Here is a 26,533-nt window from a genome sequence, read left to right as displayed (position 1 = left end):
CCTTCCAGGGCAACGTGACGGAGACGGTGAGACAGACAAAAGTGACATTATAGGCTCACCATAATCATGTATACAAACAAAAGCACACACACACAGACTGAAAGTTAACTTTGCAGCTCTAAGTGATGAAAACAAAGTGGCAGCACTGACATTTAGACCTAACAAAAACAGGGATTTTATGTTCATGATCACAACAATATATTTTTTTTTCCTAACCATGCCAATGTTGCATTGTGCAACAGTGTAGTGGCACATTTTCTGTTGTGGTTTGAATGTTGTGTCATGTGTCAACCAACACTAATTTTACTTTCTACCATTTGTATTTGCAGTTATTGCCATCAGCAACTTTGCCTCATTCCTGTCCTTTCACTACCAAAACCAGTCAAGGAAAATGGCCACCCATCCTGAGTCTGGTTCTGCTCAATTTGTTTTTCCCTGTTGAAAGGGAGTCTTTCCTTTCTTCTGTCCGTTCTGTGCTTGTTCAGGATGGGGGATTGTGCCAAAAGAAGAACTTTTTACTAATTAGTATTTCATAATGTAGTGTATGTGAATGTATTACAATATAATTCACTTGAAGTGATTTTAATTAGATTCGAATTTGGATCTGTTTTAAACTTGCTATTTTGGTTGTATATTAATTGTATATGTAAATAAACTGAGCTGAACTGAATTGAATCAAAAACTATAGTCTGTCACGACGGGCGGTGAAGAAAGAGATGAACCCGGAGCGCAGACTCATGATAAAAATGAAAATTTATTTAAAAAATAAATAAAAGAAACGAAAAATAAAAAGCTGACGGGGCAGCACAACTAAATGTAACGAAATCCAAAGAAAAACAAAAAGGGTGAGGCGAGGGGAGACGAGACGAGACAAGGCAAGGCAGGACAAGGAACGTGACAACAAGAGCTGAGGGACAAGAGACAAATAGCAACAATGAAACAGCGAGTAATTGGAGGAGATGACCGGGTGTTAAAGACAGAGGATAATTATGGGAAGTGGGCACAGGTGAGTGATAACAATTGCGGGCAGGTGGAGATGGGCGTGGCAGGTAAACAAGTGCTGACTGGGGACAAGTGGAGAATGACAAGAAACAAACACAACAAGAACTAAACCAAAACCCAGAAGACTAAATAATAAAATAAAAGATACAATAAACCCAAACAGAAACATAAAAGAAAACATAACCCCTGAAAACAAAGCACCAAGACAGAAAGCCAAAACAAAAAGACTTGAATTCGTGACATAGTCATCTGACATATATAAAAGCTTAATCCATAAAAAATACTCCTAAACATATATAAATTGATAAGACATCAAAAAGCACAGCTGTGTGAAAAACACCAGAATTACAATGATAATCCGACTTTAAAAAAAAAAAAGAGTTTATTTTAACTTTGGCAGCTTGGGGGATAAAATGGGACAGCATTCCTGTATTCACTACTGTAGTGCTTACTGCCAAGTACCTAATTATATTCTCTAATTTACCTACTTTTTTTCTCCCCAAATCAACGCTTGAAATAGTCCCTTAAGACCTTCTCCTCCGTTTCCTGTAAAAGCATCTTCTTCCAAGTGGGAGATTATTAGTGTGAGACACTTCCTTACAACCGATAATACTCCAAAGTGGCACCAGGGGATTGCACACATGATGCAGAAAGGTACACTGCTGAAATTTACATTCTTTACCAGAGCACGATAAAGGATTTATATCAATCTCTGTTCATAGCTGCATTTGTATTTCTCACTTCTACATATATTTAGACAGTTCTGCAATATAGATGACTGAGGAAAGCGACATGCGGCCAAGCGGAGAGCAGGAAATGATATCAGGGTGTACGCTTGCCGTTCATGAGTTTTTCTAAAGAACTACCTGCTGTGACCACATTAGTCTTTTAATCCAGAACTAGCCAGATAAGCTCTGCAATAAGCTCAGTTATGTTGGGTACATTTGCATTCTTAAATGCTTGCACTCAGGAAAACTATCTGAAAATTTAAGGGTAAAAGTCGACTCGTGAAAATAGCCATTCGTGTCCAGACAGTACAAGACATTTGAGGCGACAAAATTTTAAACTTAAAAAAAACAAACATCCTAATAAAATTGAATCATAGGGCTTAGCAGAACAATCAAACAAAATCACCTCAAACAATTACTTGTAAAATAAAAAGTAGCATTTCTCGAAGGAATGTGAATCGCTGCCTGACTTGTATTTAAACAAAGATATTGTGTGATCTGTATGTTATCAGAGTATGTAAGGGATGACTCTTAGGGACTACAAAGGTGCCTGGTCATGTTATAAAAATGAGGAAGACAAAAAAGGGTCACACTATGACAGGTTGGTGTAAAACATGTTGAGTGCTTCAATGCCAGAGACCCAAAAACCTCATTAAGAATAGTGTTTATCCATAACTGTTGCTAAATACTGATATAAAACCAATGCAGATATTAAAAAAAATATTAATCACATAGCCCATATTTAGTCAGTTTTTTGCCTCAGCATCTGTTCAGCCTAAAAATGTTCACATGGGCTCCCACATGTCTACGTATATGAGCTCCACCTCTGGCCCTGGTTATGTCAGTGTATGAGATGCAAAAAATGACTATTTCCCACTTATTTATGAACTTATTATTACCTTGCACTCTTAATTAAAATTATATCACTCACTTTACTCTACTCTTGTCTGGTTTGAATTCAGAAAAAGGTAGCATCGTTTTTGTGTTTTGCTAAGGTCAATTAGCAAACCCATCTTGAATCAGGTTACCTCCAGTTCGTCAGCTGCTGATGTGCATTACAATCTGTCCACTGGTTCATAAAATGTGTTTACTAACAGACCAACAGACAACCAAGCAAACAGTTACATGATATAACAGTGAGCAAAGTTAAATTTGTATAAATTGGCAATAGTAGGACGTTTTTGCTGACGGCTGCAATCTAATATGATACAGTGCTGATGCTGTGTCCTAAAACCCATCAGTTCTGTAGATGTAGTGTTATGAGAAAATAAATCAAACAGGAAAACAATTTGATATCTACTGTATATTTTTTGTTTTTAGCACAATACACATTGCAGCTCAGGTATGTTTTTGTATTTTAACCCAGTCTTTTACAGAAAACCACAGAACCATTACATCACTAGGAGGAAGCTGATATTAAAGAAATATTTGCCCGTGTGCCTCTGTCTCTCCATCTCTTCCCTCTCCCTCTCAGTCAGCTATAGTAGGCCAGTTAACAGTAATTACGAGGTTTCTTGTTAATTAGTGAGGAGCACCCAGCTGTTTCAGCCCCAAAAGACAAAGGGCCTTCAGAACACACCGAAACACACATGCACACATGCGCGTAGACACACTTTTTGTGCGCACACCTGAGAGAGTCTTGGTAAAATGTCAGGGCTGTTCAGATTGTAATTACAGGGAGATTTGCTGCCTCTCTCACAAAGCTGAGATAAACCACCTGAGTGACACACACACACAAACATGTTCACACATACTGACAAACACATGCAGCACAATCAGCCTGACACTCAACTATTACGGAAAATCAATATCAAATCCTGTCTTTTGGACTCACCCTGTTCGAAGATGACAGTCACAATTAGAACCACAAAGTTGTTTGTTTTAACAAATACGATTTTAATCCCCCCTCAATGCATATTTAAAAGGCATTCCTTGAAGAAATGCATATCGCCCGCCCCCTTTCACGTCCCAGTTTTGAACTTAAGTCCTGTTGTGCTGAGAAGGGTTACAGCCAATTGTGTGTTGGCTAATGTCCATCAGCTGTGGTGGCCATCTTAAAGACTATGTCAAGATTTAAAATAGCATTTGCAATAACTGCTATGACTTCTTTTTAAATTGGAGTTATTATCAGATGGACGGAAGCATTCAAAATAGATCAGGTGTCAAACTCCATTCCTCTGGGGCCGGCGTCCTTCACATTTTAGATATGTTCTTGCTTTAATACACATGCTTTAAAAGATTGACTTGTGGAGGACTTGATGAGGAGACCATTTGAATCAGGTGTGTTGGAGCAGAAAACCTTAAACCTTCCAGGATGGTGGACCTTGAGGCCTGGAGTTTGACACCCCTGACTTAGATGGTGACCCCACTCAGTCTAGCTGTAGCTCATCAGTCCAAAAAAAATAAATTAATTACCTATAGGTACAATAACGGGTACGATATGGTAAGATACCTTTCAACAAATTCCCACTTCCATTAGGAAAGCCTAACTCTGTTTTTTAGCATTCTCCACTAAAGTATTTATCTTTAAAAGACTTCTCATGTGATGTACTATGGCTTTAAAAAAACAAGCTTTACCATGCTTGATTTGTGCATATATCAGCTAATAGGAATTCAAGTATTACCAAAACTGCAGTTTGTTCAATACCTGTATTTTGCAGTGAACAAAATGTAACTCCTGCACAGATTTTACAAATGCTCTAAAAACTGACTCCTAGTGAGAATTTGCAGAACAAGGGCAATGTCTAAAAACATAAAAGAAATGTCTCCGTAGGGGGTATGTGTGTGTGTGCAGGCGTGTGTGTTGATGCACATTTCCAGACAAACTGTCACTTTCCACACTTTCACTTTCTGTGTTTGAACCTTGGTGTGCCTGTGTTTGTCGAATGTGACCCCACCGGATTGCTGAAAGCACGCTGAGCTGGAGGAAGAGGCGCAATTATAATTTTCAGCAGCCCCACTGTTTCCACCGTGGTTACTTAGAACCCACTGCACCCATTTCTTCCCGGTGCTCTCCTTTTTCATCCAAGGGCAGACAGCAACATTAGGGGTCAATTTACTGCAATCTAGACCAAATGAAAGAGGTAAGAACAACAACCCGCATCAACAATTCGCAGAAAACCCTTTTCATTCTCAGAATTTTGTTTTTCCCTGAAAAGTCACAGTGATCATCAAATGTACTGTATTGTTGCTTTTTACAGTAATTACAAGCATGGTGGCATGTAAAAGTATGAATGATCCTGGTTAAGTTCCTTTAACTGTGAGTGACCATTGATGTCTGAAGCAATATGTAGCATTGAGTCCTGACGTTTTCCACAGTTGAAGTTCAAACTTGTACTTCATACTGGAAGGTTTTCGGACTGAAATGTGCTTTTGCAGCTGGAAATGAAATTGAGATGATGCCGGGCAGCATATGTCTGCAGAACACAAGCGATAGGACATGATGCAGAAAGTACGCTGAGGAAATTGCTCGTTTCTTCTGACATGTTCAGAATAGCAGATGAGCCTCCTTGTTGTGATTCTAATTATATTGAGGCGTATTCACAATATGAAGGAGCAAATGGAAAGCAAAACACAGGTCAGCAGAAAAGAGCCTAAACAAATAGCTCCTACCCACATACACTACACGCAGTTATGGTAAATGCTCCAGAAAATATCTACTCCAGTTTTTTATTTTTATTTTGCACTTTCACACGCCACCACTCTAGAACACCTCTGCAACATTTTAGGACTAAAGTATAGATATGAGTTTGCCACAATAATACAAACTGGTTTGCCAAAATTACATGTCATGAAACAACTGTCACATTATGACGACTTTAAAGAGATAGTGCGATCGTTTTTGAACTCCTGTTCTAAGGTTTAATTAGCTAACTTATTTCTCTTTCACACCAGCATGGCTTTGTTTTAGACTGAAGTTTTAGGAACATTATCCGAAAAGTGAGAAACATTTTAATGACTAAATACCATTACTTTGCATGTGGTTTTGATGATGTTTCCAAGAGATTATCAAGTTCATGGTGAAAGCTTTAAGTTGTACTGTTTGAGGTAGACAATTACGAATTTAGAGTATTTTCTAAGGGAAAGTTGATTTCTCTTCATGTTCATCTTTTGTTTAACCACTAACAGATCGGCATTTGCTTCCATGAGTTGCTGGTAACAAATTGTACCAATTCTTACTTCTAACAGTACAGTGCTCCTTCTGGCAAACCCCAACACACACTTGATCCAACCGTGTGTTGGAGAAGTATTCTTTGTTCTGAGGTCTTCTCCGTGAAGGTCACATTTTTTGCAGGTGCAGAGCAGAACGGTGTGCTGCCACTTCAAAGTCCAGTGGATCTATGGCAGGATCTTTTGTAGTCAAATAGGGGCTTTGATTGGCCTTTGTAGCAATCCTGCAAGCTACCTCTTCCATTTTTTTAATTTATTTTTCAAACCCCAGCTTTCCTTTCATTATTCCCTTCAGCTGCACTTTCTTAGTTCCTGTGAATTGAGGAATACAGCTACCCAAAAATAACAAACTCTCATATTAACTTTATCTTAAGCAAGGATATGTTATTTAATTTTAAGGGTGATAGACACTTATTTAATGCTGCTCATGGCTTTGAAATTTTCGAACAAAATTTCAAGATTCAGAATTGTAATTTCTTGGTCTTTCTTCACAATGGCTGTTTTGGGGTGCCCTAATGTTTTGTGATTTTTTTTTACTTCTACTTTTATAGTGAAAAAAGAGAAAATGATCACACTTATTAGGATGAAATCAGTTTTAAAAAAGCATATTTTAATACGTAAAGTTTTCTTTTGCAGCCGTTTCCAATCAAAACAATCACTCATACACACATATTGACTAAAGCTATGAAAAAGGGCACAAATGCAAAGCGAAAATAAGACAATTGTTGAGCTTTTTCTGTCACTGTGATGGATTAAAGGTGATTGCATGACTGACTTTTCTTGATTATCATTAGATACCTGTAATGACACCATCTGTCTATAAGAACACAATGAAAGAAGGTAAGACAAGTTGTTTTCTGCTCAGTATATCATAACAGAACATTCATAACAAGTCAACAGATGTAAGCTTGACAACTGCAGGATGTTCGATGGATCTTACACTCGCACACTTCCCACAGAGGATATGTCAATCACAAACCTAAATGTGTTGTGTTTCATAAGACACTGAATTAATCCTCACCTTTTTCACGCTTTGTAAACTACCGGGCGTCAAGATGAAAATGTCATGTTTGCCATAGATTCTTAGAAGTCTGCAGTTCAGGAGCAGACGGGCCGCTGACGCTCAGCTGACACTCCATCATGGCGCGTTGGGGTGAATGGCTGAACATCAGCAACAGCATAACATTTTCAACATGAAAACACAAATCCTCTCTGTGAAACCAAATGTGACAATTTGTTCTCAATGCTGCTCAAAGCCTGCAGGACAATAGGACTGACATTTATGACACAGCTAAGTTCATCCACTGTTCAAACAAATCCTGAGAAGTTTTCATCTTTTTGTCATTTATAGCCCTGGCAACACATCACAATACAAGAACATCCAAATTTCATTTCCATAAAGTAAACACAAGTGCACTTTTTAGTATTCTCAGTGACCTCGGCTAATAAATGCACCTAATTATTATGTTGTTCTACTTTTTGCTTAAAATATGCTGATATAAAATCAGAGTAAATCTCAAGCCAGCTCAAAAGCAAACACAGGTCCAAAGCTATATGGACACAAGCTCAGATGAAAAAAAAACATAAAACACCATACACTACATACATTTCTGAAATAAGATTAGGCATCATTTTTTATGTGGCTTAAAATGGTTCAGTTACACATACTTACAATATGTTAATTATTTATTTTTGTACAGTTTATACTGTAACTACGATATCTCCAAGGACAGAAAACTAAATCTCTGGATAGTAATTAGCAAATAAAGGTTTAAAAGATGAATAAACATTAAAAATTGTGTGCAATGGAAAAAATCTAAATACAGTATAATTCATTTGGGCTTCTTCAGGGTGATAAATGTAAATAATTTTAGTCATAGCTGTATATTATAAAAATACTGAAAAAAAAAAAAACTTATTGGATGAGATCCACATAATTGGTAATTCTATTCTATAATATTATAGGACAGAATGGCTGATTGTAATTGAAAAAGTAATAATCTGCAGAATTTGGTTAATAGCTTGATTTTACCAACATGAGTGAAAGCTGAAATGTGAATGGTCATTTAGGTAAAATACTGCAGGCATAAAATTTAACCTATGATGGCTGGAGAGTGCTCATCCAAAACGATTTACTGCAATGGAAGGAATAAAGGCAGCTTTATGGTTGAAACACTGCAGATAAAAGGTAAAAAAAAGGAAGGAAAAGCTCGAACTCAGTGTTTAACCTTTTCTCAGAGTTTCCTAAAACGTTGAAAATTGATTAAATTTATATTTAATTGCATTAGCATTTGAACAAACTAGTCAGCCTGCATGCTTCCTGTCTGCAGGCAACATATAATCATGTTTGACATTAAATGTCAAATTCTGCCTCCAAGTACTCCATATAGACTGCACTAAGGATCTGCAATTAACTTACAGTGGAAATAAAACATATTGCTATGTCAATATTACTATAGATAATTGGTAAATTAACATCACTCCCATGTAAACTATTTAGTTATCAGTTATCAAAAAAGGCAATCAAAATTCATTATCATAAATCAGTAAAGTTTATCAAATAAACACCACCCACACATTGTCATGAACTGTACGACTGTACTGGATTGATTGAGTTATTACTCATTACTGCCGTCTGGTAGATTAAAACGTTCAGTTTTTTTTTTTTTTTAAAGTTTCTGGATTGTAAATTGGAAACAACCCTTAAGCAAAATAATTCATAGGAGACTTGTCTAACATCACAGGTTTTAAGTGATGTAAGGTTGGCAATAAATGTACATAAAATTAGTTATTTTTTTAAGTCCAAAAATGTAAATACCAGCAACAATTAAAAAAGCTTTTTTTCAGTTTGTAAACAAACAGCTATATTGTTACAGCTGATACTGTAAACTTGACCAAAACCTACAGATATTTACCTGTTTAATTTTCATAGAAAATGCAAATTTATCTAGTTTCTCCTGATTTTCTTTTTTTTTTTTTGTGCAAGTCATGAATAGTTAATAGTAGAAAATTCTTAAGTCTAACAACATCTTTGTTTACCCCATCCTCAGAATTTAAAATAAAAAAGAGAAAATAGCAGAAAGGGAAAAAGAGGAAAACTGTACAGGACTACCTTTTTTTTTACCACAGAGAATAGCAAGGAGAGATCCTTTGTAGGATCCTAGCTTTGATGACTTTCTGTGAAGTGCCAGAAAAAATATTTTTTGTAGAAAGTGAACCTGATCAATTGTGTGAAGTCGAGAGAAACATCTTTTGAACACAGTGACCTTCATGACTCATGTGGAATCCAGTGCTCCTAGTGACTGGATGGATTTTAATTCTGTTGACTTCTGTTCTATAAAAGGCGCGTGGCTGATCCAGTGACTCAGTTCCTTTTATCTTTCAATCCCTTTTATCCTTTTATCGTTCTGTTTCTTTTGATCTCAGAAACTCATTTCAACTCGTCCTGTACTGGGCATTTGGACATTCACCAGTCTAGTCACTCGCCTTTTGCTTCTTTTGTTTGTGAAGAGATATCCCCTAAATTACCTCCCGCAGACTGCTGTGACAAAGTGAAGACATCATTTTGCAAAGTTCAGAATTCAAATGTAAGGTTTTGGCCTTGTTTTTTATTTTTATTTTTTGGTTTGCAAAGGTGTTTTTTGTGATCTACCATAGTAATATTGTGGTAGAATTGGCAAGTCCAACTCTCACCCTGAAGAGCTCCGCTTCACTGCTTGCACCGTTTGTATAGGGACTAAATGGCCTAGTAACGGACCCCCAATCCCATACTCATGGAGCACCCCCCACAGGATACCCCAAGGAACACAGTCCAGTGTCTTCTCCAAGTCCACAAAACACATGTAGACTGGTTGGGCAAACTCCCATGCCCCCTCGAGGACCCTAGCGAGGGTAAAGAGCTGGTCCAGTGTTCCATGGCTGGGACGGAACCCGCATGGTTCCTCCTAAATCTGAGGTTCAACAATCAACCGGACTCTCTTCCTCAGCAACCTTGAATAGGTCTATACCAGGGAGGCATTGGGTTTAATTGGAACACACCCACCAGTCTATCTTCTTAAGAAAAGGGAACCACCACCCCATTTTTTTTTAAATTCTTGAAATCCTTGCAATACTCCATGTATATGGTTGTAGTCATGCAGTGAAGCATCTGCTGTCTGACTGACTCAGTGACCCTGAGTGAGAGAGGTGGGGGTGACAGTGTGAGAGAAAGTAAGCAGAAATGGGTCGGGGTGTGAGAGAAACAGACGGTCGAGGTCAAAGATTAAAACGTTTAATGTTGTCCACAGCAACACCCTGCTGAGTTCTTCTGTTGCTGCAAGCTAGACAAAGGGAGTGCGTAAAGCATGGGTTCTTTGCTTGTGAGCTTCACTTCCCCACGGATCAGACAAAAACAACTTTTGGACAAATTTTGGAATATAACAATATGAATTCTCTACACATTTGTTAACAGGTAATGTGTGTTAGTTTCTTCTAAATCTAAAGAGTGTTTAACATCAATTACAGCTTTTTTGGTTACCATTCCTGTCTGGCCTGTGGAGGCATCCTCCTTTATTGGGGCATGCTGGGAGCCACTGAAGCATGACAGCTTTTCAAAATAGCTTTTTTAGGAGGACTTGCACTGAATACTGCTGGAAAAAAAGGACTTTTAGCCTTCCAGTGCAATTGTTTGCTTTGCAGTCTCTTTAGAGAAATTTTTCTGCCAACTATAAAAGACCCGTTTTCTTTCAGCTTACTTGTTTTGTTTAAAAAAAGCAGTCCTACAAAAGATTTAGAGTATTATGTGTGGATGAATAAATCATTTTTGTTGTGACAGACATAACAGTAAGTAATAAAAATTGGGGAAAGTGAAGTAAGGAGAATAAGAGGTGAGGAGAGGAGAGATGTTAGGTAAGCAGGTGACAGCAGTTGCCTCCAGCTGTGAACTGAGTGCGCCCAGAAACAGCCTGACAGGGCCTGCTGGGGGAATGAGTCTTCTCTGGGAATAAATCCGACAGGCACACACACACATGCACACAAATAAAGAAGCGTCTTCGGCACAAAAAGACACGCGCACGTGCATAGACAGACTGAACAACAATACAAAAAGGCTCCCAAGGCGCAAAACTCAGAGAGGAAATACATCATTATACAGGAAGGAATGCATCACCTGCAGAGCTCCCAGACATGAATAAGACAACAGGAAAAAGTGAAGCTGCTTATGCAAATGCAACTTAATGATTAACCATTAATACAGTCTTATAAATATAATAATGATGATGCAAATCATCGCTTGTACAGAAACGTTCATCAATATTGTTATAAAGGCATTTAAGTACAGAGAACAAAATGGTGTAATAGCTGTAATACTGTCAATAAATTAAAGGCCTAGCATTCATTGAAAGGTTGCATATTACCCGCCACCTCTTGTGCCAGAGTTTCAAACTAAAATAATAATAAAAACATGACTGAGTTATGGCTCTTTTTGTCAGACTTTAAAAATAATGTGATACGCAGTCTCATGCAATATTATGAGATGCCTTGATCAACATATGCATTTTCAATGATGCTCAGCTACTACCACATCAAATTTTAGCACAATATTTGTAAAACTGACTGATGTTTTTTTTGTTTTTTCTGTTAGTTAATGTTAATTGTTATGGTGACCATTCTGGATTGGATTAAGTTTGAATGTTAATGGTTGTAGATGCAAATTCAATGATTTTTCTCAAGGTTTCAATAGGAGTTGTCCAGTGGTTTATAAGATATTTTGCAAACAGACAAACAGGGTAGACTCCAACAGTAATATTAAAGTTTTTAGCAAAGAGCTTGTGCAATGAGTGGCACGTAAAGTATGTGCTATGAATGGCTCTCAGCTACAATAACACTAAATTTTAGCTCAATGTCTGTAAAATTGACTGAATTATAGCCTTTATTTAAAGGCCAGTTGGTTGTGGCAGCCATCTTTAATCAGGTTAACTTCAAAGGTTAAAGACTTGTAGATGTACATCCAATCACAACTGTCAGAGAGTTTCATCAAATTATCTGTTTCGCACAATATTTTGGTAACAGATAGACACATAAACACAGGCGAAAAAAACATTATCACTCCTCCTTTGCCTTTTTGCATACTGTGATAACTATTCTTATAAGCATAAGAGCATGAGGTGAGAAGCTGAGGAGATTGGGTGTTTTGATGGCATGGTGTTTGTGATGTCTGTTGACAGCCTTGTTTCTGTGGGGTTAGGAGAGCAGGGGCAAAACTGTCATCACACACCGGGCCTAAACACATACTAACATCCATAAACACCCGCCGCCGCTCTCTCATTTCCTCTCTGTGTCTTCCGGCTGCCATGTGCGCCACGATTGTGCATTTTTTATGACAAGGGAAAAAAAAATGATCATGTTTTGTTACATGATGCCTCTTAAAAGATTAACCAAACCAATTCCAGCACTTCTTATGGTTCAAAAATACATGAACCTCTATGTATAAATTATGCTAATATGACTGCTGGAAAGCTGAGGGGTTGAGATTGTACCGTCTGACAGTGGTGAGTCGACTTGGGTTCATAGCTAATTTATCTGGCTGCTGGAGCAATGGTGGGGGGTTTTGGAGACCTGTTATTTATTTTTTTTATTTTTTTAACAATCTCTAAATAAACATTGAGATAATTGCATTTTCATAAACTGAGTAATAATTACTGGAGAGAGAGAGAGAGAAAAAGAAACTACTGTTGCTGTCTACTAATAGGTCCCTTCAGGCACTGGGCTCCACTGTGATGTTTTCTCACACCTACACTGACACAAATTATGTTAAACATTTGTATTCGTTAAAAATGCCTGCATGTTTTATGGATATCAACAGCTTAACTTGCATTACACTGGCTAGAGACTATGAAGGACAGTTTTTAAAGACAATATTTTTTTTTATTTCCTAACACAAAATGGCCTCAATATAAAATAACTACACTTCCAAATGTTTTTTTTTTTTTGACAGACTTCTTCTCTTGGTCGTTTCAAACATTATCTCAAATGATCCAAAGTGCCACCAATTGAAATAATGTGTTCAAATAAAAGTTTGTGAAAAAGTGATGGTTCTATTAGCAAAAAGAGTTTATTTCTGACCAGACTGACATGGTTAGTCTGAGCAGGGCCAAGGCCAAAGTAGATTTGGTAGTAATGATCCATGGTTCTTAACTTTCTTCCTAATTATCATAGCACAACAAGTGTCAGCACCCAACAACAACCAAAAAAAAAAGCACAGAAAGTAGTCCAAGCATTAAACTCAGCAACTTTTATAATTTAGGCCCACTGCCAGGGCATGTATTTAAAAATAACTTTGTCCACACAGTTGAATTAAATTTTACTTTACTCAACCCAAATCCTGCAACTGAAAAACCCTCTAATGAAACAGAGATTTTGGGTACAGTGACATGTGCTGCTGTTAATCCTGCAAGCCGAGAATTCATATTGTCTTTTATTTTCATCAGCTCAATGGAGGGGTTTGCACATATTCTGTCTATAAAGCTGAGCTTACCCATGACCATAGTTTCCACCTTATAATCCTTGACAGAAAGATATTGGGGACGCTTCAGGTTTTTGCCTTTTATTAATTTATTGTTCTTCAGGAAGGTGATGGTGTTGTGTCAAAATACGGTACACTGACTGGACAAGCACCATTAAGAAACCACTTGGTGTATCACTATTAGGTGATAATTTAAAAACAATAAAATTATAAATAAAAAAGGTAGTCATGATGGCTGCGTTAATTCTTTTAAGTCACCCATTTTAACTAGACTTTGAATATTCAAAAAATCATTGCCTGATCCTATATTTATTCAAAATGAGGTTTTACAGCAGGTAAGATAATAACTGTTCACAGCTTTTTTACAGAGCCCCACTTCAAAAGATCTGAACTATGACTTTAATGTAACTTTCATGATCGCTAACCCATAACAATATTGCTGAATATAAGAATGACCTATGACTAAAGGCAGTTAGGACCAAATTAGCAATGAAGCGTAGCTTATTAAAACAACTGCATGCAAACCTGTCTAAGGGCTTTTTGGATCATTTAATGATGAATCTCAACTGAAACTTAATTATGAGTTAAATTAAAATCACACATTAAAAGCCACGCTACTACCATTTTTCATGGAAGTGTGATTAATTAAAGCTTTATATCATATTCATGAGGATTATCTGACTCATCATTAAAACATTGCTACCTTCAAATGTGTACAATTAGTCATTAAGAACTCATAGTTATTATTAGCTTGCCTAGGTTGATTATGTGACATAAGAAAATATTCATAACTGACAATTTAATCAGTCCCCATTTTACTTGCAGGAGGAGTAACCCAAGAGATTGTGAGGATTGCAGTGGCCAAATTACTAAAAAACACACAAATTAATGGCAAAGTGACAAGAAAAAAACCCAATTTAATTTCATTTTGGATGCCATGACATTGGCATGATTGGTGTGTTGGGCTTTAGTGATTTGAAAAAACGAAAGGTTGTGTTCATAAACAAAATGAGCAACCTCAATATTTGTGGCTTCCAAGTCTGTTTTGGTGGTGGTCTTTTCACATCACGTTGACCTACCTTCAAACTTCACAACAGGTTTGTACGTATTCCACCCACAGAGTAGCAAACAATCATTAAGGGCATCAGTATCTGCCACAAGGACAGCCTGACAGGGACAGACTGCAGCTGTCACCAGGGAGCGAACTTTTGACCGACTTCGCTGTGTGTCTGTTCAACCAATCTATCCTCCTCCTGTGTGCGCTTTCGCTCGTTTTTCCCCAGCCTTCCACCTGTAATAAAATACCTCCAATACAGGCATGTTTCATTCGATGGAATACAACACCTCACACACAAACAGGGCACCAGCTGGGTTTGAGACTATCGCGATTTGGTAATTTCTTATTCGCCTGTTCTCGTAATGCATCAAAGGGAATCTCTCTGCCTCTCCCTGTGGTTGTGAGTATGTGTGTGTGTGTGTGTTTGTGGCCACACCCTCAGGCTAATACATGCTATCTTGGTGTGCCCAGCATATTTTTATATTTTAATAAGCTTGTGTGTGTGTGTGTGTGCCATTACTTGCCTGCTCAACATGCTCACGTCATGTCTACTTTTAATCATCTCTGAAATAATGAAGAGGCTACGGAAGACTGACAGATTGTGCATGTGTGTGTGTGTGTGTGTGTGTGTGTGTGTGTGTGCTTGTGAGTGTGTGACAGATACACACAAAGTGCCAGGGGTCTGCAGAAATCTTATATCTCCAAAATGTCACCTTCTGATTATGTGAGGTGATTTCCTTTCTTTTTTTTTTACCTTAAAGAGGGCCTTTAAAGAGATAGTCTGGTCATTTCGGAAGTGATGTTCTGTCATAATTATAATGAATAAAATCTTATCAGCCATGACATCAGTCATAAAGCATGGAGTATAAAGAAAAGGGCAGAAGTCTTCCTCCATGCTCGGCTAATGGCTTGTCAAGGGCCTGTTTTTATTATTTTTAGGCTTATAGAACAACTCTTTCTCAAAAATGCCACACTGATGTAAAAGAACGCTGCATTAGCTATGATTAAAGCATAAAACATCATTTGCTTAGTTTTTCACTATTTACTCAACCAAAAAACATCCGTGTTCCTAGATTTACAAGATGTTCCCAGGTCCTTGTGACCATAGTCATAAAATGGTATACACTTAACACATACACACACACACCTACACACACTTTATATATATATATATATATTCATGTACTAACACAGACGTTGTTTATTTAGGATAACAGCAACAAACTAAACGTGTACAGTTTAATATTAGATAATGCAGCACTCTCACACGAGATTGACATTTTTGATAAAAAAAGTTATTTTATAAGCTTGAAAAACAACATAAAAAACAGGCCCTTGTTGAGCTAGAAAGTAGCCTGGAGGAAGACTTCTGCTCTTTTCTTCATCCGTTTTGTGTCTGATGTGATGCTTTTGTTAACTATTTAAAAAGCATCACTTTGAAAATCACCACATTATTCTTTTAAGCAAAAAGCAATCCATTCGGATTCGATCAACATTTCAAAGGAATGAACACACACACAGTCTATTGAATAAAGAAGCAACGGGTAAACTAGACATATACACAGTAATGAGGTACTAATATCATTTCTCTACAAGTGGAAATCCAACATTCAGGGTTTTTTTTTTTTTTTTGATGAATTGTGATTGAACCTATTACACTCACGGCACCATTCCATAAATGCACATTTGCACAAACCTCCTGAGGAAAAGCCCAATTGTATATAAAAATCTGTTATGGATCCACAAGGCCCTTAAACAGCTGGAACAGCTATCTGGAGTGCAGTCTCTCTTTATTCTAATTTACTTGGCGAAATTAACTCTTCTTTCAATTTAACAAGCCTGTTGATAGGAGAGACAGCTCAATGCTTGCATTTCTAAAATCATACCAGGCAAACGCAGCTCCTAAATGCATGTGTAGATTTGGCTCCGTAGCCATTTCAAAACACAGCATTTAGGTAACACTCTGCATGCACGAATTAAAATGTGTTCCCTGCTGTGGGGAAAAGCCCATGTGAGAGATAGACTGAGCCATGCCCTGTGAGAAGCCGTTTTTCACAATGGACACTTAACAAAATACACAACAGATGGATGTTCAGAAATTAAAAAAAAAAAGAGAGATGACAGATGTGGGATGAAAGAAAGGTGGTGATTACAAATTCATCATAGGAAGAGGTCAGCAGGAGAAGGTGGGCGGAAAGAACAATGGGTNGTGTTCCCTGCTGTGGGGAAAAGCCCATGTGAGAGATAGACTGAGCCATGCCCTGTGAGAAGCCGTTTTTCACAATGGACACTTAACAAAATACAAAAAAGATGGGGGTGGTGGAATGGAAGAAGATGAAGGAGCAAAGAGGAGAGATGACAGATGTGGGATGAAAGAAAGGTGGTGATTACAAATTCATCATAGGAAGAGGTCAGCAGGAGAAGGTGGGCGGAAAGAACAATGGGTTTTTCAGGAAAGATGAAGACGAATAGATGGATATGGAGAAAAAAGTAATGTAGAATATAGATCTACTTGACAACCATAGTTGACCAAAGGGCTGTACAAAGTATGAAATCAATAAAATCAGCGATGAATATATAAACTTCGAGAAAACAACATGAACATAGTTCGGTAAAAGCCAGAATAAGCACACACGCACATTCTTGCTACTTAACAGGAAAGGTTTTTATGAATAGCTTCATGCAAAACAACAATTGTTTCTGCCAACTGCTGAAAATGAAAAAAAATACTGAAGTTAACTACACGAGGGATGCAAAGACTAACAGATTCATGGCACGGAGAATGCATGTAAAGGAGCCAATAAAATATGCATTTTGGAATGCAATTACATTGGTTTCAATGTCTCTGAGCCGATCAAATTAATTTCAACATTAGAGGAAAAGTTTTCAAGTTTCTAGGTTTCTACAAGGATTTGCAATGAAGAAAAGCATACAAATTAAAACTGCACAGTTATATTTGTGTATACAACACACTGACGATCAACAATGAATGAAGCAGCTCCATTAACATCCATTGTCCAAAACTGATGCCAAAATGTACAATTTGTGGGTGCAGCAATGCTATACTTTGCATACTGTAACCCCTGGCAAAAATAATGGAATCACCACTCTTGGAGGATGTTCTTTCAGTTGTTAAATTTTGTAAGTAAATAAACAAATATAATCATAGACATGCCATTTTTTTAAAATTCTAATGTTCTCGCATTAAGAAATAATACAAAAAAGAAGAAATATAATTATTGCAGTCAGTCATGATAGTTTGTTTTTGTTTTTTTTAGATCAAGTACAAGAAAAAAATATGGAATCACTCAATTCCGAGGAAAAAATGATGGAATCATGAGAAAAAACCCTGCACCATTAGTACTTTGTTGCACCACCTTTGTTTTTTTCTAACAACTTGAATTCTCTGAGGCATAGACCTAACTAATCACAAACAGTATTCATCAGTCTGGCTCCAACTGTCTCTTGTTGCTGTTGCCAGATCAGCTTTGCAGGTTGGAACTTTGTAATTTTCTTCAATTTCCACCAGAGACTCTGATTTGTTTTAGATACAAACTATTGCCAGATCATGACTGTGGAAATTTGTTTTCTTCATACATTTCTGTTTGGGTGTTAATGATGGCTTTGACTTTTCTATATGCAAATCTAATTTCTTTTATGCGATTTCTTACACTTCGGTCACAGGCATTGACTCCAGTTTCCGCCCACTTGTTTCTCATTTGTTTTGATGTGCACTTTCTGTTTTTAAGACATATTACTTTAAGTATTCCATCTTGACGCTTTGATGTCTTCCTTGGTCTACCAGTATGCTTTTCTTTTACAACCTTCCCATTTTGTTTGTATTTGGTCCAGATTTTAGACACAGCTGACTGGGGACAATCAACATCTTTTGCAACATTCTGTGATGATTTTACCTTCTTGAAGAAGTTTCATAATCCTCTCCTTTGTTTCAACTGGCATCTGTCGTGTTGGAGCCATGATTGATGGCAATCCGCTTTGTGCAGCAGCTCTCCAAGGTGTGAGGTTTTTTTTATACTGAAGCCTAATTAGCAGATTTAATCTGACACAGGTGTTTGTTGCAAAGAACGATTCTATATTTTTTCTTTTACTTTACTTGATCTAAACAAAGCAGTTGTGACTGACAACACTTATATTTCTTTCTTTCTTTATTGTTTGTCAGTGCCAGAAGGTTAGAATTTTAAAAAATGAAAAAAAAAGGATAAAAAAGATTTTTTGCCAGGAGTTGTATGGATGTGGGGTTGTACCCTCGATAGGAAAATCTCACCTACAAACTCACTCAACCACTAACAGCCAATCAAAATGCAACATGACACTTTTATTTTACACCTCAGATAACTAATTGAAACTAACATATTAAAACATGCATATCTGAACATACAGCAGCAAGGTCAGAACAATGCGAACTGACAAAATTCAACATCTGCAAAAGTGATCTGAAGTGTATCTTTATTTCTATTTTTTAGTCAGGAAAGTCTCCCATTTGTCTACATAGATGGGCAGGACTTAAAAATGATGTTGCAGCCAGCTGACGAAGGAGCGCCCATCCTTTTGGCTTCAACATCAAGGTTCCGGTCCTGTGTCTAATTATAATATATGTTGATGTTGAATACAACATCCTTCAGTTACGTCTCTTCGTCTGGTGATATTTTTACTGTGTACTTTCTCAGCAGTGATGCCTACTGGTTAAGAGCAGAACTGCAGTGAATGTAGCAAATCTCAAGCAACTGCACAAACTATAACAAACTCTTTGAAAAAAGTGTTTAGACGTTGTTACAGAACTGAACACTTTTCTTTACCCTGATCTTGAAGAACAACCATAACTGAGAGCATGTGTGTTTAATGCCATGCAAACTGAATAAGACTGATCAATCTGCAGCTTAATGTGTGATATTCAAATTTTCAACAAAATATTTTGCCATAATTTCACCAGTATTCTAGTGTTTGTCATTTCAGATTCTCACCACTGCTGATCTATTTTAGTGTTATGACTGTTACTCATATAACAGCAAGTCTGGTGTTTGTAAAGAGTTGGTGTGAATGTCATTAGGCAGCTACATTTTTGCCATTAGTAAACAGCTATGAAGACTTATCTGTGAAAAGTTGATATGATTTCTATTGTTTATATTGTAAAGAAAACATTTTAAAAATGGCAATATATACCAAAATTCAATTTATATGAAAGTACAATTTAAATCGAAGCGAAAAAAGCAACACGTCTACCTGAACCCTCTAACCTTGTAAAACACAAAAAAATGTGCAACATCTCGACATCATGTCTGCCCTTAGAGGCAGAAATTAACCTAGGAGTTGCATTTATAGGCAAGTACTTTTCATCACTGGAGCCGCTTTGTGGGAAAATGAGTGCTGCAACATCAAAAAGTTTGCAACACGTTTTGCTCACACAGCCTGGTCCAATCCATTCACAGTTTTTAAATTACACTGTCATCCTTTTTTTCACGAGCATAAAAGTAATTGGTCTTTTGACTGATGGGCAATTTAATACTCATGCAGGTGAGGCCTGTTTCATGGTTATTTTGTGACAAATTAATGAGATAAAAAGTCTAGAGTTAATTGGTGGTTGTTCATGAAAAATCTCAATATGCTGTCCAAGGAGTCACTGAGATTAAATGAGGTCTTCATGATGATGAAAAAAAAAACAGAACAAACCAATCAAAGAAGCAAATCGAGTTTGTTACATTTTCAGGAACAAATGTTCAAAAAGGCACATAATAAGTACTCTGCAGATGATCTACAAACTCTCCCTTGGGTGAAGAAAATTAGAACATCATAAGTCAAACATAACGAAGGCAAAATCATGCCATAAACTTGCAAGCTTGCATGGCCGCTAATTGAGTTTATTGATAATGTAACTGCTGATATAAGCAGCCGTAGGAACAGTGTAGTTGGATAATCACACTGAAACCCCAAAATAGTCTCAACGCACAGAAATTTCACAGTCATTTGTGTGATTTCTAAGTACAAACGAGCTCCCTTTTCCCTAACCGAGTTCAAAACTGATCTCAGAAGGGCCCACAGACGAGCAGCATCTAAAGCTGGCTCAAGTAAAGCCCTGGCAAAGCACCACCAGAGGGAAAACAGCATCTGGTGATGGCCATGCAGCTACGGACTGCAAAAGACTACGTATTAAAAAAAAAATGATTGGAAATATATGTGATATGTAAGTAAGTAAAAATACTTTATTTCTGAGCCATGCTGAGGAGTTATGGAAGTGATGGAAATAGCTCTGTATTTTCATATACTTGGACTAAAATGTGTATTATTTTAAACAATGGCAAATATCTATCTTTTTTTTTTCTTTTTCCTCACAGGTTTGTGCACATGTTGCACCCTTGCACAATAAGACACAGGACAAAAACTTTAAGCAGTAAAGTAATAAGGGTGCTTCCAAGCTTATGCATTGGCATCCTTAATTATCATCATTGTAATATTAGTGTGTGCACTATCAATATCTCTAAAAACTACTTGGAGTGCAATAAATCAGTCGATGTTATATTGCAAGTGCCCTGCATGCAGACTTTGCGTGCCAATAATATACTTGGCCAATCTGATGGACTCTCACTGCCCTTGATGCCAACATTTGGTTGAGATGAATAGGGACCACGATGCCAAAGAACACGGAGGTTGTTGTGAGCATAAAGATGACAGAACAGAAAGACAGACGTGAGGAAGAAAATGTGGGTTTATTGCAACCGATATCCTTAATTCTATATTCGACAATATTATCAAAGTTGCATGTTAATCTAATATTGTCCTGCCTAGGTTTATATTTATAGGAATTCAGGTAATGAGAAGTAATTTAGGTTTAAGATCTATCAGTAATGTGAGGTTATGTGAATAGAAGTCAAGCATGGAGTACTAGAGCAAAACAAAAATGGTAAGACAAGTCACAAGAGAAATTTGAAATGGCATTGGTAAAACTCTGTTAAGATCAAAGCCAAATGTTAACTGACTTGTGTTATGTCCACCCTCCCACCCCCCTTATCATGGCTGCTTGACTTCCTCAGCCTCACCTCTCCTGTTCTTACTGTCTCTCTGTGAGCCCGAGTATTTTTATGATCAAGAGGCTGACTCTGCAGCAGACATGTCTTCCTCCCTGAGAAACCAGCCATAAGCCACAGGATTAAATGTGTGTTAGAGAGCCTGGGCTGTGCTAATGTTTAGTGTCAGAGTGCCCACCAGGCTCTGAGTGTACACAGTGTGCTAATAGTCCAAATATATGTCTGTGAGGAAATGTGTGTGTGTGTGTGTGTGTGTGTGTGGGGGGGTTAAAATGGCACCATTTGGAGGTTTGTGTGGACAGTCAGTTGTCCTGGGGATCGTGGTAAANTTGTCTTGAAGCTCACCAGTATAAAAAATAAAAAAAAATCTGCAGTAGCTGAATTCCAATAGATAAATGACAGGAGAGAGTAATAACTCAAATGCTAAACCAGTAACTAACTCTGATAAATGATCAGTGCTGGCATATTAATGAACAACATCAATCAATGACCTATAATCACCATCAGGGTTGTCAACTGCTCCAATCAATCCACAATATTCAGTGGTTGGGTATAAAACCAAATGAAAAAGACCATTCCACTTGATCTGATGGTCCGTGCAATTTAACACCAGTGGCTAGCATTAAATTACAAGACGCTAGCAGGAGGATGACAGATAAATTTCAATTTAGCCATGTTGCAAGAACAAAGCGCGACACTTCCATGGCTCGTCAAAAGGAATTAAATGAACAATTTTTTATCTTTTGAGGGTAATTGTGTCAAGATGCTGGCGACTAGCCTTCAGCGGAAGATGAAACAATCCTCCACCCCACTGATGACCGACGGCAGATTACCTGGCTGTCTAATTGATAATTAGTGCGAGGTGATTGATAAATGTTAGTTCTATGATTAAGCACGCTAAGAATTATTTGCTGTCAGTAAAACCCTGAAGAGGTTATATCACGCAGGCGCTGTGGAGGCAGAGCTCACGCACAAATCGCCCACTAACACGCAGGTTGAGAGGTCGACCCCGGCTCTCATTCTGACTCTGACAGCTTAAATGTGACTCAAAATACATTCAGGTCGAAGAGATGGTGGAAAATTAAAAATGTGTGTGGGTTTTCTTTTTTTTTGTTGTTGTTTTGAGGAGGGGGGGTTCTGTCGTCTTGTATCTGTGTGCACATGTGTGATTTGGCATGTTTAGTGAGTAAATTAAGTCTCTGGAGCTACGGGACAAGCCTGACAGAAGAAATAAGCAGAGTGGGGGTGGAGAGGAGGGAGGGTGACATGAGAGCAGAAAAAAAAAACAAGAGAAAAGAAAAGAGAAGCCGAGTTGAGATGAGCAAGGATAGGAGTAAGTGAGATGAGGAGATGAGTTAAAGTATGGCAATTTTTCCCAATGTTGCATGAAAAAGAAAAAATCATTTAAAGCTTAAAGTTTATCTTGATCTAACATTAAGAGCAACATTTTTCAGACTAGCCTTATTGAGCCGAGTACATGATTCAAAAGAACAGTGTGATGAAACCTTTCATCGTCTCTCTCCTAAAATGACCTGTTGGATTCATTTAACATCACAAAGACATTGAGGAACACAGACTCTCTAATTAAAACCCTGAAGCATGACAAAGGTGTCTCTACTTAGAACATGTTACAGCATCTTTGTTCAAATGTGCCAAGCAAACTGAGACATTAATGGTTTTTCTTGTCCACGGGCTACACCATTACGTCTTTTTCATTACTTTACCATCCAGAGTGCTTTTGAGAATAGAAATGAAGGCACATGCAATGATTGGTTACCTGCCAATGGCTGGTAGAGAGGACTAATTTACCAGCCACAGCCAACACAGAACAGCCTTTTGGCTGTTGGCCGGTTTTAATTTCCCTGCCTCTTTTCAAAGCCTAAAATGTCACCATGCTTAGGACACTTATTTACACATTTATTTACTTCTTTTTTAACCTTTATTCTTCTCAAACAGAGGTTTCATTCGATTATTAACCTTGCCAGTCTAATATTAATGGCTGAATGAAATTAGTTGTTTGGCTATAGTTGCATATTCTGTATTTACAACTATGTTACTCCATGAAAAATGTCACTAAAGAGCTATCCTTCTAAAGATTTCAAAACAGCTTCTGCACTTAAAAATCCCACTTAACCCTATACACTATTTGGTCAAACACCCTGTTTTTTTATTTTTGGACCAAGTGATTTTTTAAAAACTGGCTGCAATAGGAGAGAATTTTTAAATTCCCCAATTGTTCATTCAGTAATGGTGCACAGTCATGTGTCTCCATTCGACTTCCCTGTGTCGATTTGTTTAATTGCTGTGGAAATCCATAGTATTTTTTGCTCTGTCAGCCTACACACAGACTCTCTGCACTGGAGGATCATGCAGACTTTACAATGACAAATGGTTCTCAATAGCTCCTATGGTTTCCTTTGGCTTTTTGTTCGATTTGAAGTCTCAGTCTCTTCCTTTCTGCCTGCTAAATCTTAACTGATATGGTCTGACAAAGTCTGTCTGGCTTGGCTGTTATAACAACTCATAGAACCTGAGGTGGATTTATATAAAAACCTAGTTTAACTTGGATTTCTTAACTTTTCCTGCCTCTTTTTATTGTGCCGATTCTCACCCCTTTTTCACCCCTTGTTCTGTCTCGATTCCTCCCACTCTTGCTTGCCTCCTTCGTCCTCTCCTCGTTCCACCGTTACCTTCCTCTACTTTTGTCCTCTTCTCGAGATTTCAAGATGACTGCTTAGCTTCCATGCTGCAAAAGTCACACATGACTCACCAGTGTGTGGATGTATTTGTGCATGTGTTTGTGCTCATTTAAATGTGTTCATCCAACCTGTTCTCACTTCCACCTCATCACATATGGACATTTTATCAGGACAACTTTGTGGACAAGTTGCAAAGCAATGGGTATCCATTTCGCATCATTTTTTTAAAGTGCCAAGTTGTCTGGTAGATTTCTATGTAAGTCCCAACAGTCTGCTATAAAACTACAACCAAATCAATTAATCTGGTTCCAATCACTACCCAACACAGGAGAACTGTTGGCAACAGGAGTATGTTGCCAAAAGTGTTTGAAGTTGTGTTTTGCTAAACCTAACCAAAGAGCAACGACAAACCAAACTGTAAACCAGGAACAGAAAGATAACAAAAATCCAAAATAATGGCCAGCAGAAAAGGTCAGAGAAATTGGAGAATGTGTGCTAAACTATGAATATTTTAACATTTTATTGCACTCCAGTAAAGAATAAATAGCAGTGGACTAGTGTCCAAAATTAATTGTCTTGCATAATATCCAGTTGATGTGAAAGAATGCATTTTTCTAAACCTGAAGTACGTCAGAGGGCTAAACTTAACCAAAGAGGCACCAAAATGACATAACTTTTTTTTTTTTTTAATGAAAGAATTTTTTCAACAGTACCATGTCTCAAACTCAGAGCTTTGGGCTGAAGTCTAAACTTGACCTACAAGTTCTCGCCAGGCAAGATTCACACACAGAGCAGTAACATTTTTGCACAAGAAAGGCAGAATTGAAATCCAGTGAGTTGATTTGTGATACTCCAGGAGTCCCAACCAGTCAAATGAGAAATTCTTGGACAAAATTTGTGAATATGATGCGAAAGAGAAACTGAAAACAGAGGAGGAAAAAAAGGTCAGAAACAGTAGAAAATGTGCTGAGCTGAATATTTTACCATGGTGGATGATTAGCCTTTTCTTGCCTCATTTTTCATAATATATATATATATATATATATATATATATATTTTCCATAACCTAACAAAGTACTTCTGATACCTAAACCAAACGAAAGGGGGGTATCAAAGTCAGAACTTTTTGGATTACTTCGACTACAGCACCAGGATTCAAACTCAGATCTTTGGGGTGAAGTTTATATACAGATCAGAAGAACTCCTATGTGGAAAAGGGGCTGAAAGAGAAACCAGTGTGGTAATTTAAGACACCCCGGGTGCCCTAACCAATCAAATGAGAAAGAAAAGGAAACTGGCGATGGAAAACAGAAGAAGTCAGGAAGCAGAGTTTTTAGCGTTTTATTGCACTTAAGGGAGGGGATGTGTAAAACAAGAAAGAGCGAGATGGGGGGGGGGGATAAAAGGAGGACAAGGAAAGTGTGTGGAAGAGAGAAAATATATAGAGACACCCTCTTTTATATGGTATCTTTTAAATGAAACACTCAAAAGGAAAAGAATAAATAGATATGGTGGTTGAGATTTGGGAATAAAATGCTGTGTAAGGCTTGGGCCTCATCACTATAAACAACTCACGTTCACACACCCACACACACACGCACACACACACTCCCGCACACACTTTGGTATAAGCAACTCACGTTCGCTGCCACAGCCCAAGAGCTACCGCAAGAATATTTATTGGCTACCAGCTCAATGGCTGTATTGAAGAGAAGGATGGAGAGGGGGTAGGAGGAGAGAGGCTGTTGCCTCTTCTTCTTCTTTTTCTTCTTCTTCCTCTCCTCCTCCTCCTCCTCTCTCCTTCTTAGCCTTCATCCTCCCTGTAAGCCAATTTCTGCTCCCCTGCTGCATCACACACCGCACATACATTCACGCACGCGCACACCTTCAGTCCCACTCGACACCTCGCAGACGCCCTCACACACACACACACACACACACACACACACACACACACACACACACACACACACACACACAAGAAGAAGAAGAAAAAGTATCACCCAAACCGAGATAGTGCGCGTGAGCCCGAGCAGGACGCACGCGGTCATGTATGGAGTTTTAGAGGAGGTAGTGGGGGGGGGGTCGCATCTTTTTACCTTGCGCGCGCGAGGAGAGCGAGCACAGAACGAGGGTCCACAGAAAACAGCGCATCACCGTCATCCCTCCGTCCGTCATCCTCCCGTCCTTCGTCCCCCTCATCATCATCACCATCATCCTCATCGTCCTCGCCGTCCTCCTCCTCGTCGTCATCCCGCGCGACGAGAGGCGCGCGAGGCAGCGTTCCGTGCCGCTATTAGCCAAGTGATTTGCATCAATACATCTTCCGCGAGCCG

General features: G+C 38.0%; 1 protein-coding gene across 1 annotated transcript in view; it reads right to left on the bottom strand.

Moving 5' to 3' along the window:
* Window positions 1-26,527, bottom strand: part of csmd3b (CUB and Sushi multiple domains 3b) — a 355,638-nt gene extending 329,111 nt beyond the window's left edge. The window contains exon 1 of the mRNA XM_017423975.2: window positions 26,297-26,527. Coding sequence (XP_017279464.1) covers window positions 26,297-26,450 — 154 coding nt within the window. The 5' untranslated portion in view covers window positions 26,451-26,527. The remainder of the gene's footprint in view (window positions 1-26,296) is intronic.
* Between the last annotated feature and the right edge of the window lie 6 nt (window positions 26,528-26,533).

Source organism: Kryptolebias marmoratus, linkage group LG5 (genome assembly GCF_001649575.2).
Source record: "Kryptolebias marmoratus isolate JLee-2015 linkage group LG5, ASM164957v2, whole genome shotgun sequence".
Taxonomy (NCBI): Eukaryota; Metazoa; Chordata; class Actinopteri; order Cyprinodontiformes; family Rivulidae; genus Kryptolebias; species Kryptolebias marmoratus.
Note: the sequence above shows the minus strand (reverse complement) of the source record. Positions and strands in the feature narration are given on the sequence as shown.